The sequence below is a fragment of the Polyodon spathula genome, chromosome 14 (genome assembly GCF_017654505.1).
Source record: "Polyodon spathula isolate WHYD16114869_AA chromosome 14, ASM1765450v1, whole genome shotgun sequence".
Classification (NCBI taxonomy): domain Eukaryota; kingdom Metazoa; phylum Chordata; class Actinopteri; order Acipenseriformes; family Polyodontidae; genus Polyodon; species Polyodon spathula.
In genome coordinates this window covers 12,033,218-12,046,581 of record NC_054547.1, presented here as the reverse complement: position 1 = coordinate 12,046,581, position 13,364 = coordinate 12,033,218, and the positions used below count along the sequence as shown (strand labels likewise).

Sequence of the window (13,364 nt, the reverse complement as noted above, 5' to 3'; positions counted from 1 at the left end):
TTAGTGTTACCATGTATTTGTTTCAAAATGTTCTACCATAGCACTTCTCTTAAACTGTCTTGTACACAAGGTATTCAGTACATTTTACTGAAGCAATGCAGCCACTAGAGGTACAAGCCCACTGCTTTGGATACCCTGCTTCATACATGGCAGTGGCGCCATGTAGAGTTGTACGTAATATATAATGATTTGGTAGTGGATTTTAATAACTTTTGTTTATGTAATATGCATTATACAGATCAATAGATTGAATTTTGCATTTGAGTGACATTTTAATGTTTAATTTAATAGTATTCACACATTGTCAGACTTCCTGTTAACGGGAAGAAAAAAAAAAAAGTGTGAACCCATCTGACTAACCTTCGAAGGTTTAAAACCATCTTCAAATCCCTGGCTAGCAAACGAACCTTTGGACATAGCCCTAAAAATTAATATTTCTTAATGCATCAAAATACAGACATTGAATCCTATATCCTGACATGGATTAACTAAAGTTTTACGTAAGATATTAGATCTGTATCCTACGTGTATATAAAGTCTGCAGTATTTAATTTTATAATATTTTTTGGTTATTTTATAATGGGTTTTTTTGTATTCTATTTATTGCAGACACTTATTCTTCAGAACGCGTTCAGCTCACAGCAACTTGTTCACATCGCTGTAATTAACCTGTTTGAACTTCATCATTTGCGAGACTTCAGCAGTGAGACTGATCATAGCTATAGTCAGGATGAACAGCTCAGCTGGATCCAGCTATTGGCACTTTTTAGTAAGTATAATTTATTATAAATATATTAAATCTTTCTGGTAAGTTCAGTTTTTGGTACTAAATTGCACTAATCATACCTTGCAATGTTTTTCCCCACTTTATCTTTACTTGCAAGTTAAATCGCCACTCACTGGAAATGTTCATGCAGTTTCAATGAGCTAGATGTGTTAACATTGAGAGAGTGAGTGGATGTGGTGTTAAGCATTAAGCATTAAGTGGAACCCTAAATTAACATTTGTATGTTTGTTACTTTTATTTATTTATTTATTTTTAAATATATAAATAGTGTCTTTCCTTGGAGTCATGTGCAGTCGAGCACTGCTCAATAAGAATCGGGAGGAAACGTTGGGTGAATGTCCTCTCCCAGCTATCAAGGTTTCCTTGGATTGGCTGAAGCTTAGACCTGTGTTTCGTGAGAATTCTGTAAATGAAAGACAGCAGTGAGTATTTAACAATTTGACTGACGGGAATAGCAGTATGTTTGTTTTTTATTTTCTAATTTAATTTTTTAAATTGACAATCCAGGTCTATTAGCATGTTTTTAAATTATTATTTTTCTCTTTTTTTTTTTTTTTTTGTTTTTTTGTTTTAATATAGTATTTGGCCATGGCTGGCTTCTCTCTTGAACAGTTTTCAGCCAAAGGAAGATGATGTCTCTGGGGCCTCAGGTATACAGCTGCTGCTGCTGCTTTTTCTTTATTATTATTATTATATTATTTTATTATTATTATTATTATTATTATTATTACTACACTATGTAACACAATTTTTGTTCCTGGGTAGTAAGTGTTATTTCCTAATTGCTTATGCCTCAAAAGTATAGAAAATGGCTATTATTCCCCACAAACTTTGCTTTTGTGACCAGGACAGTGATATTTCAAAATATCACTATTTCCAATGGGAAAATGGGCAAATGTGTGTCTTTTCGTTCACATAGTCAGAAAAAAACAACATATGAATCCAAATTATCATGTATTTATACTAAAGTAATACAAAGATGACTAGAAAAGATTTAGAAGTGAGTAGTTTTTCGAGATTTACAATTATACTGTAAATACAGATTAATTGTAAATCTTGAAAAACTACTCACTTCTAAATCTTTTGTAGTCATCTTTGTATTACTTTAGTATAAATACATGTTAATTTGGATTCATATGTTGTTTTTTTCTGTCTTTATGGGAACAGAAAAGACACACATTTGCCCATTTTCCCATTGGAAATAGTGATATTTTGAAATATCACTGTCCTGGTCACAAAAGCAAAGTTTGTGGGGAATAATAGCCATTTTCTATACTTTTGAGGCATAAGCAATTAGGAAGTAACACTTACTACCCAGGAACAAAAAATAATATTTTTTTTGTTACACATTATTATTATTATTATTATTATTATTATTATTATTATTATTATTATTATTATTAGTTATATGTGACTTAAAATGTCAGATTATGACATCGTAATGCAGAATAGTTTTTTCAGTAGTAATGCTTCAGTTAATAAAAATATTGTATTTCAATGCATATTTTCAGATCATTCAAGAGAGATTTTGCAGTTTTTAAACGTTTTTAAAATGTTTTTCAGAAACCCCTCTACCAGAAGAGTTTGAGCTGCAGGGGTTCTTGGCCCTCAGACCTGCACTCAGGTGAGTGCCTTAAAACTGTCATGTTTTGAACAGGGGAATTTAAGAGGGCCATACACTATGGAGCAAATAGCATTTGAAATGTCCAACTTGGTGTATAAAGTTAACTTGTGCCTTTTTTTCAGTCTGTCGCTGGGAATCTATTGAATGTGATTTACAGTCAATCCCATTGGATTTTAGTGGAAGAATTGTGATTTGAAATTGGACTTTGACATTATGAGTTTGTAATGTCGTGTGATATGTTTTGTGCCCGTCCTGTCCCTACTGATAGAGGCTGTGACATTCTAATGATAATGGCGCACCTACGACATGGTTAGACTCTGAAATACAAAACTAAAATAGATCTGAGTACAGTGTATATGGTTTTTTTATCAGCAGAAATGTATTGTAACATATTGCATTATGTCTTCATCTGACATACCAATTGCGTGACTCTGAATGTCATCTGGGTGACCCTGAGTTCATAAAGGGAGAGCTCAGTCAATGTGACCTTTGCCAGAAATGTTTGGGACCAAGTTGAATCCTCTTCTGATGAAAACCGTGCCAGTCTGACTGGCCACAGATAGCGGAGATTGAGTTGTTCCTAGTGCTAGATGGAAACAAGGCATTATAACTTGATCCTCTCTTATTAACCCTTTAAGGACAAGAAACATGTATTTGTATTTGGCTTTAAGTAGGCCAGGAGGACTGGAAGGACTAATTTGAGTATAAAATCAATAACTATACACCCCAGCCTACAGCTGTAGTAGGGTATAATTAACTTGGATGCTGTTGCTAAGCAACCAAGGCCACGTGTAATTGGTCAATAGAAACCAAACTGTAGCAACTTCCAGACACACAATAATGACTTATTTTCTATGCTCTGGGAAAAATAGAATACTGTAGTTTCTTTTTATTTTAATTCTCAACAAATACAATGTGTAAAGTAACTTATTTATTTCTTGTGAGTAGTTGCATAGATAGGAGAAAATCTAAGCATTTGTATTAAATCCTGTATCAAAGTACAGTAGATAATGGCTGGTGGTATGTGCGTTTTGTCTCAGGTTTTTTTTTGTTGTTATTTTTATTTTATTTAACAGGTATTTTTTGGAATTCCCATTGTCAATTTCACTTCGTGCCAGGTAAGATAATAGCTTTTAACTAGTACTGCTGCTTTGCTGACTGATGTCAAAAAACTGGTATTAAAGTACAGGATGACAGCTTCAGTTTAAGATATGAGTTGACATGTTGAAGTATATGGAAGTTTGCACTATGGGCTTTACCATTTTAAAAAGTAACAACAGCCCCAAGTCAACTCATTTTTCTGTAGTGCTGTGATGGGCATGTACAGCTATGGCCAAAAGTTTTGCATCTCCTAGAATTTTAGGATTGAGACGAACTTAAAAAAAATATATATATATATATATATATATATATATATATATATATATATATATATATATATATATATATATATATATATATATATACATTACACACACATACAGTTGTAGTCAAAAGTTTGCATAGCCCAGTGGAAATTAATCTTTTCTTGAACACAAAGAATTATAGGTAAAATCTTTTGTAGAAAAAGTTAAAAATAGATTTGATTATTTATAAATTAGTCTACATTATTTCAGCATTTTTTGCAAAACTCCAAAAATGTCAAGTATGAAATGAATAGCTAGTTTAGGCACCTTTTAGCAATAACCTCTTTTTAAACGATTGGGATATTTGTCTGTGACCTTTTGGCATTATTCGTTTATTTTATTTATTTATTTATTTTTATTTATTTATTTTTAAATATGTTTCAACGCAAAATTATTCCAGTTAATTCAAATTCCGAGTACTTCTATTGTGCACAGCCGCCTTCAACTCATACCAGAGATACTCAGTCAGATTTAGATCATTTCAATTCATTAGATTTAGAGTATATTTTGATGTTGTGTTGTGCAACGTCCAGTTGCGCTTTAAACCAAGTTTTGTAGTGGAGGGTTTCAGATGATTGGCCAATATCTTTTGGTATGCTGTGAAATCCATTTGACCATGTATTGCAACTAAATTTACTGTGCCATTGGAGGAAAAACAGCCCCATAGAAGGATATTGCCACCTCCATGCTTGACAATAGGTATGGTGTTCTTTTTTTTCTACGCCTTTCCAGACTTTCTCCAAACGTAATGACTATCCACGTGACCAAATGGATCCTTTTTTTTGTTTGTTTCATCAAGCCATAACTTTTAACCAGAACTCATCCATCATTTAAATGCCGTTTTGCAGACTAAGCGATTTTTTTTCCTTGTGACGTTTTCCTAAGAGGGCTTTTATCTTGGCTTGCGACCATTGAGACCTTCACCATGCAACACTCTATCTGGTTGAAATGGAAACCCCAGTCCCACTTGCAGCCAGTGCACTTTGAATATCTTTGGCAGTTAATCTTGGATTGTTAACCTTTCTCACAATTCTTTTACTTGTTCTTAGTGAAAGAACCTTCTTTCTTCCAGACCAAGGGAGTGTTGTGACAGTACCTTGAGTCTTGTACTTGATAATAAAAACAATAGTTGAAATTTAGATGCTTAATTGCTTGGAAATCTTGTGTCCTTCTCCAGCTTTGACAATAGATTTTCAACCTAAAGTCTTCAGATAGCTCTTTTACTTTTTCCGATGTTGACTTATTGATAATGACAGCATTCATCCTGTGCCTAACCCTTTTATACTCTCTAAGAATGTTCACCTACAATCCAACATTTTCTAGAATTAGGTTCTGCATTATCATATTGAAATTTCTAGCACCTAGACAAAACTATCATAGCATCAAAGGATATGAATACTTTTGAGTGAGCTTTTTGGAGATTTCGCACAAATAAATAAATAATAAAATTTTATTTTTTTAGGAGAAAGCAAAACTTTTGCAACACGTTTTGAAAACGTTGTTTTCTAAGAAAAATTTTAAGAAACAAAACTCTAAAGATCTTCAATGTCTAAACTTGTGACCCCATACATTTGAACTACTAAAACTGTTTTATATATATATATATATATATATATATATATATATATATATATATATATATATATATATATATATATATATATATAATGAGAAAGTAATTTAGCTATTTACATCATGTAATCAAAGAAAGTACAAAATGATATCGCAAACGTCTGCAGAAAGCCATAATAGTAGTATATTGTTTCATGGTAGATTTTGAAATGTCTAATTTTTTATTAATACTTGTTAAAGATAATACTAGTATGAGAAGCTAGTATTCTGCACACCCACTACTAGAGATGTTTTCAGTGCTGCATACAGATTGTAAAGCTCATTAACAAGGAGCAATTCAACATAGATACACCACAAAAAAAGAAATTCAGTCCACCTGACCTAGTGGCACAACCTTCAGTCCGCAAAGGGTTAATGTTAGCTTTGACTGACAATTGTTTCACATAGCATGTCTCCCAGTTTTGGCAGGATTTTTTTATATATAAAATGAATAATATATACACACACACACACACACACACACAGTGGCTTGCAAAAGTATTCAGACCCCTGACCAATTCTCTCATATTACTGAATTACAAATGGTACATTGAAATTTCATTCTGTTTGATATTTTATTTTTAAACACTGAAACTCAGAATTAGTTATTGTAAGGTGACATTGGTTTTATGTTGGGAAATATTTTTAAGAAAAATAAAAAACTGAAATATCTTGCTTGCATAAGTATTCAACCCCTGTGCTGTGGAAGCTCCCAGTTTGCACCGATGAAAGAAATTGCCCAAACGAGGACACAATTACCTTACCATTGGCCTCCACCTGTGAATCATTAAAGTTGCTGTCACATTTTCTGGATAAAAACCCCACTGTTGAAGGATCATTGGTAAGGCTGTGAATCTGAAGGGAAATGAAGACCAAAGAGCATTCTACAGAAGTTAGAGATAAAGTAATACAAATGCATAGATTAGGGAAAGGGTACAAAATAATATCCAAGTGTTTGGATATCCCAGAGAGCACAGTTGGATCAGTAATCAGGAAGTGGAAGCTGCATCAGACCACCAAGGCACTGCCAAGAAAAGGCCGTCCCTCAAAACTCTGCGCTCAAACAAAAAGGAGACTTGTGAGAGAAGCCACAGAGAGGCCAACAATCACTTTGAAGGAGCTACAGAGTTCAGTGGCTGGGAGTGGAGTAATGGTGCACCAGTCAACCATATCAAGAGCTCTGCATAACACTGGCCTGTATAGGTGGGTGGCAAGAAAGAAGCCGTTACTCAAAAAGTACCATCTGAAAGCACGTCTGGAGTTTGCCAGAAAGCATGAGAGTGTCCCAGCTGCTATGTGGGAAAAGGTTTTGTGGTCAGATGAGACAAAGATAGAGCTTTTTGGCCAAAACTCAAAGCGCTATGTGTGGCGCAAACCTAACGCTGCCCATGCCTCAAGACACACCATCCCTACAGTGAAGTATGGTGGTGGCAGCATCATGCTGTGGGGATGCTTCTCATCAGCAGGGACTGGACATCTTGTTACAATTGAAGGAAGAATGGATGGAGCAAAATACAAGAAAATACAGCAAAAGAATCTGCTTCAGTCCGCTAAAAAACTGAAGCTTGGGAGGAAATTCACCTTTCAGCAGGACAATCATCCCAAGCACAAGGCCAAAGCAACATTGGAGTGGCTTAAGAACAAAAAGGTGAATGTCCTACAGTAGCCCAGTCAAAGTCCTGATCTCAATCCCATTGAGAATCTGTGGCACTATTTGAAAATTGCGGTCCACAAGCGTCGTCCAACCAACCTGAACAACCTGGAGCAAATCTGCCAAGAAGAATGGGCCAAAATCACTCTGACACTGTTTGCAAAGCTGGTACATACTTACCCCAAAAGACTTAAAGCTGTTATTGCAGCGAAAGGTGGCTCTACCAAATATTAGTGTGGGGGTTGAATACTTATGCAAGCAAGATATTTCAGTTATTTTATTTTTCTTAAATATTTCCCAACATAATACCAATGTCACCTTACAATAATTGATTGAGTTTCAGTGTTTTAAAATAAAATATCGAACAGAACGAAATTTGAATGTACCATTTGTAATTCAGTAATATGAGAAAATTGGTCAGGGGTCTGAATACTTTTGCAAGCCACTGTGTGTGTGTTTGTGTGTGTGCGTGTGTGTGTGTGTGTGTGTATAATATTATTAACTTTCCAGTGCCAAAATGTATCATAGATTTACTGTAATGTTTGTGTTACGTTTGCTCACAATAGGAACCTGGATTTCTTTAAGGGGCACCAAGGCATTGTAGTAGACAAGAAAGGTCAACAACTGAGGACACGTCACCAGAGACTGATCTGTCTAGGAAAATGGGTGGCAGAAAATCATCCCAGGTACTGTGCAATTTATGACTAACTTCTTTTAATCAGTGTTTTGGCATTAGTAGAAATGGTTGCTACCTGATGCATCGCCTTATTAGCATGAGAGTTGGCTATGTGGGACTCACACTTGGCTTTTATCGTATTGCTCTCCTTCCAGACTGCTTCTGTGCAGAAGTGAGGAGGATAGACTTGTTTTTGTAACTGACATCCCAGAACTAGCCATTGCGGAGCTGCCTGAGAACAAAGATGGTCCAGTCTTGCAGGAGTATTCCAATGCAGAGCAAACTTCCAACGAGGGCAGCCAAGGACTTAAATCAGTACTTTCTATTGGGAAGACCCAGAACTGCAGTTCAGAGAGTGGAGAGAAACCTGTTGTAACATTCAAAGAAAATATTAAGCCCAGGGAGCAGTCCAGGGATCCGACAAGAAACCACCATCCGAAAGATGGGATGAAGGAAAAGGACTATAATAAAGGCAATAATATGGCAAACAAAACTGATTTAAAGAAAGACAAGAGAAAGAGTGAACCTAAGAAAAACAGCAATGAGAAGACAACAGAGCTAGGAAAGCAGAACGTGGCAGTGCAGGTAAAGAGCTTCTTTATAATTTACTAAGAAAGCGAGCATAATTATCCAGATAGAAGAACAGTTATCATGTATGACTGTATCTTTATGTATGTAAATATATACACGAATGTGTGTGTATTTATATAACAAACTTCTGAACATTTTATTAACTTTTTTTTGTTTGTTTTATGTTCCTCTTGAAAATTTGAATAGATTAAACAAAGTATTTTTTTTTAGATAAAGGCACAATCTGAAGTGAGGAAGACTCCAGTTACTCAGACTCCGACACAGACTAGCAGCTCCTCACAGTTCATCCCAATTCACCACCCAGGAGCTTTTCCTCCTCTTCCCAGCAGACCAGGTGCATTATGGATTATCGACAGTTAGACTTTAGAATTAGATTAGCTAAATAAAAATGTCATTAGGACTTGGACAGAAACTCATTTTATCTTGACTGGTTTATTCTACCCAAGTCTTCTGCTTCCATCAAGTCATGTGTAAAGTTCATGATTTAATAATGTACCGTATTCTATCGAATTTAAGACACCTTTTTAAAACCTATTTCCTTCTCAAAAATGACCTGCGTCATTAATTGGAGTATAGTAATGAGTGTATTAAAATCGCCAACAAAAGATGAGACTGCCCGAGCACACAAACTGCAACGTGACTGACTCCGTAGTAGTTATCCTGCAGGGCAGACACTCTCCTCCTCCTCCTCCTCCTCAATGTAAACAAAGCAAGCTTTCACTGAGTGCCTGTCTGTGTAGCTGTGGCTTTGCAGTAGCTTCAGACTGGCGCTGCTTCCTTCTTAAACAGGTGTAGGCTCCCCAGGCACCCCCCCCCCCCCCCCCCCCCCCAGCCAATCAGGACCTCTCGATCAGCTCCGGGCAAGCCTTCCTGTTTACCACAGCAACAGCACAGTTGAACCAGCAGCAGGGTCCTCCCTGTCACAAAGCATCATTACTTCCTGAGGAATTCAGAGGGAAGCTTTTACAATTTCAGCTTTTCAGTTATTACGCTCAGTGCTAATCACACCCCGTGTATTTTTCTATTTGCCAAACAGTACTACATTTCACAAAAAGGGAGAAAAACAGGTGCGAGTAGTCACGACTGGAAATGAGAAGCAGCGCATAACCTGTAATGCTTGTATAAGCAGACAGCTTCTTATATGAATAAATTAATCTTATTTTATTTAGTTTTCTTCAAGTTGAGGGTGAGAAATTTGGGCTCTGTCTTAAATTCGAAGGAGTACGGTAATTGTTTGTTTATTTGACAAACTAAGTAATCTGCATCTTATTGTTATCAAGTGACCTATAGTATTGTTTTTAATGCCATTTGACTAGTTATAAACAAACCGAGGGAGGAAACATTTTTTCTTTTCTATAGTCACGAGTGTTTGATATAGTGTTTGAAAAAATATGTAAGTTTAAATAGATTTTTTTAAAATTATTTTTAAAAAGCAAAACACTGTTTGTTTATTCTATTCCTATTTATCATGCTCCTCCAGGATTCCCTCCACCTGGATATGTTATACCTCCACCAGTTGCTTTTTCAATGAACCCTGGTTACACATTCTCAACTGGGGTATCTGTACCAGGACCTTTCCTCCAGTCTGCCACCCATCCCCAGACAGGTAATCCGGTCCAAGCTGGGAAGCAATCGCACATTCCCTACAGTCAGCAGAGGCCATCGGCGCCAGGGGCTTTGAATCAAGGACCTCAGCAGCAGCAGGGTCCACAGCAACCACACACAGCACCACCACCACAACAGGGGCAGCCTCCAGCTCAGCTTCAGGTTCAGACTATGTTACAGCAACAGCATTCGCCAGCTAAACCAGTGCAGCAGCTTGGGAAAAGCCCCCCTTATCCTGGGATGCAGCAGGTAAAGCAAAGTTTTTTGTTTGTTTGTTTTTACATTTTACTATTAAAATGACAAAGGGTATCTTGCTACCTGCAGTAATATAGGAAAGCCACTATTTACTTGTATGTCACCTTTCAAGAAAGGTTTAACCCTATGCAGTGTATATGCTGAATGGATAGATAAATGGAAATGTTAATGAATCTGTTTCTCTGCAGTACATGCAAACTGACCAGTCCAACCAGCTGTGGAATCAGCACCAGGCACAGCCTCCAATCCAAAAGATGCCATTACAGATGACTGTAAAGCAGCCATTTTACATGCAGACTCAGGATCCACTAAAGCTGTTTGAGCAGTCTCTTCAAACCATACAAGTGCAGCAACAACAGCAGGTTAATATGGAAAAGAAAATGAGGCAGTTCCCTGTGGAACCATTCCCCCAGAGCACATCGGATGTTAAAGCACAGGAGTTTTACTGGGATTCTCCATACCGCTTGACTGACACCAGGCAGATGATTGGACAGCAAGTAAACAATGAGCGCTTGGTCAAGAGGCAACAGGGGGTCTTCCGCCCAGACCAGGACAGTGCACCTAGGGTGCCATCCTTTGAGGTAAAAGCCACCTTTTATACTCTGTCCTTTACTTTTGCAGAGTTGGTTGATTTAAATCACTTGATTTTTTTTTATTTAAAAAAAAATTAATTAAAAAAACTACCTATTTTATATAGTTTCTCAAGGAAAAGAGACAAAGTATGTTTTAAAAACCTTTTTATTAACACCAGCACGTTTAACTGTGCGTGTTTGGACTGACACAGAAAGAGGAAATCAAAGAAAGAAAAGCAAAAGAATGCCTGGGATGAATGAGGGGTATTTTTCTCTGGTGGTACTCCATCACTAAATTCTTCTAGTTCACATATTGTAGTTCACATTTAGAGGATGCCACCATGGGAAATAATTTGCTTTTATTTATGTATTAATTTAGTGTGGTATGTAACTATTCACAAACCATCATTTCCAACATCCTTAAATTTACAGTTTGGAGGTACTGTAGAGCTGCAACTTTAATGGTTCTCAAAATTATATATATATATATATATATATATATATATATATATAATATTATATATATATATATATATATATATATATAAAATACACATACAGTACCAGTCATAAGTTTGAGTACACCTGCTTGAAGCCAGGTTTTTCATGATTATCTATGCTTTTAACTGTATAAACTTGTCTATAAACACTTAATATTTCATTATATGTTATGTGTACTTATATAAGCTGATAATCATAAGTGAACTGCATTCAAAAATTGTATTTTTAAATGAAAATGTAACTCTGTCAGGTTCAATGAAATGGTCACCCAAAGCAAGGGGATGTCGGTCTGAAGCCCAAGACAGTTAAAAGTCTGAAATGTGTGTAACATGGTGTTAGAACACTGGCCTATGTATAAAAGTATCTTTGTTAGATGTTCTAAGAGTTAACTAGCATGTCACCAGTTATTGTTAGCAGGTGAGGGTCCATGATTATTGTAAGTATATGTAGCATAGGCACAAGTTTGTCATTCCTGATGTAAGGGAGCAAAAAATGCCAAAATATGCTCAGTTAAGCAAAGAAAAAATAAGTCTGTAATTACTTTACTTTAAGAAATGAAGGTCAATCTTTAAGACAAATCGCAAGAACTTTGCAGGTGTCTGTAACTGCTGTGGCCAAGACCATCAAACGATTTGTAGAAACTAGCACTCATGAGGACTGAACAAGGTCAGGCAGGCCAAGGGTGACCTCAGAATCAGAGAACAAGTTCATTCGAGTCACAAGTCAGCGAAACCAGCGATTTTAACTGCCCCTGAAGTACAAGCTCAGCTAAATGGTACTAGAAGTACATTTTAACATCAACTGTTCAGAGGAAATTGCGTGAAGCTGGCCTAACTGGAAGAATTGCTGCAAAGAAACCATTGTTAAGAGTGCAGAATAAGAGGAAGACACTTGCCTGGGCCAAAAAACACAGAAAGGCATTTTGAGGAGTGAAAGTTGGTCTTATGGACCGATGAGTCCAAATTTGAAATATTTGGGTCCAACTGCCGATTGTTGTACATGAGTTCTGCATGTGTGGTTCCCACTGTCAAGCATGTAGGAGGCAGTGTCATGTTCTGGGGTTGCTTTGCTGGTGACATGTCCATGGCAAGCTCAGCCAGCATGGCTATCGATGCATACTTCAGAGGCGTGCCATTCCGTCAGGATTACAGCTAGTTGGGCAGTCCTTCATTCTTCAGCAAGATAATGACCCCAAACACACCCCACAGTTGTGCAAGAACTATCTGGCAAAGAAGGAAAGTGAAGGACAACTCCATGTAATGACCTGGCCTGCCCAGTCTCCAGACCTCAGTCCCATAGAACTTGTATGGGATGAACTGGACAGAAGAGTCAAAGCAAAGCTACCCACAAGTGCCCTACATCTCTGGGAATTGCTGCAGAACAGCTTGGAAGACATGTCGGGTAATTTCTTGCTGAAACTTGCTAACCGAATGCCTCGTGTTTGTGAGGCTGTTATCAAGGTAAAGGGTGGCTATTTTGAGGAATCCAAGATTTAGAGACAATTTTCAATTTTCTTGAACATTGCTTTGATACGCCTTATGTTTTGTTTTATACATTGTAACGTGTTTTCATTTTCAAGTATTTACAGAAACCTATACGACGTAAAACATTATCAATTATGAAAAAAACCTAGTTTCCAGCAAGTGTACTCAAACTTTTGACTGGTACTCTGTGTGTGTGTGTGTGTGTGTGTGTGTGTGTGTGTATATAGTCTCTAATTACATGAGGTGTCTTTGTGTGTGACTATAAACCTGTCCCCCTGTGGCACTCTTTGGCCTTGTGTGCTTACTTTAGACATGATTCTGAGAACTCCAGAAGTCAACAATGTGTGATGACTGAAAGTTATACGATGCCAGTATAAACAAGAATACACATTGATATTTCGTACCCATACCAAGTTGCTCTACGTATATACAATAAATGGTTAATGAGGCGAGTTGTGTGTAGTTGCTTATTTTATTGTTTTATTTATGAAGGCAATATTATGTATTGGTTTGTGGTCCAGAGACCTTGTGTACAATCTTCTCTCCTTTTTATTTGTATCTGAGTGTAGTGTGATGGTACCTATCTGTACTGTTTTTTTTC

The 13,364-nt window shown here is 36.7% G+C and overlaps 1 protein-coding gene across 12 annotated transcripts in view; it reads left to right on the top strand.

Moving 5' to 3' along the window:
- LOC121326355 (protein SMG7-like) overlaps nucleotides 1-13,364 on the top strand; it is a 53,691-nt gene that overhangs the window by 34,342 nt on the left and 5,985 nt on the right. For 9 of the 12 annotated variants that reach the window (XM_041269599.1, XM_041269598.1, XM_041269596.1 and 6 more), the window contains 10 exons: nucleotides 610-769; nucleotides 1,056-1,209; nucleotides 1,367-1,437; nucleotides 2,351-2,411; nucleotides 3,488-3,529; nucleotides 7,646-7,765; nucleotides 7,911-8,340; nucleotides 8,557-8,680; nucleotides 9,827-10,200; nucleotides 10,395-10,787. In XM_041269599.1, coding sequence (XP_041125533.1) covers nucleotides 610-769; nucleotides 1,056-1,209; nucleotides 1,367-1,437; nucleotides 2,351-2,411; nucleotides 3,488-3,529; nucleotides 7,646-7,765; nucleotides 7,911-8,340; nucleotides 8,557-8,680; nucleotides 9,827-10,200; nucleotides 10,395-10,787 — 1,929 coding nt within the window. The remainder of the gene's footprint in view (nucleotides 1-609; nucleotides 770-1,055; nucleotides 1,210-1,366; nucleotides 1,438-2,350; nucleotides 2,412-3,487; nucleotides 3,530-7,645; nucleotides 7,766-7,910; nucleotides 8,341-8,556; nucleotides 8,681-9,826; nucleotides 10,201-10,394; nucleotides 10,788-13,364) is intronic. The other 3 variants (XM_041269601.1, XM_041269600.1, XM_041269591.1) reach the window with 1 other exon arrangement.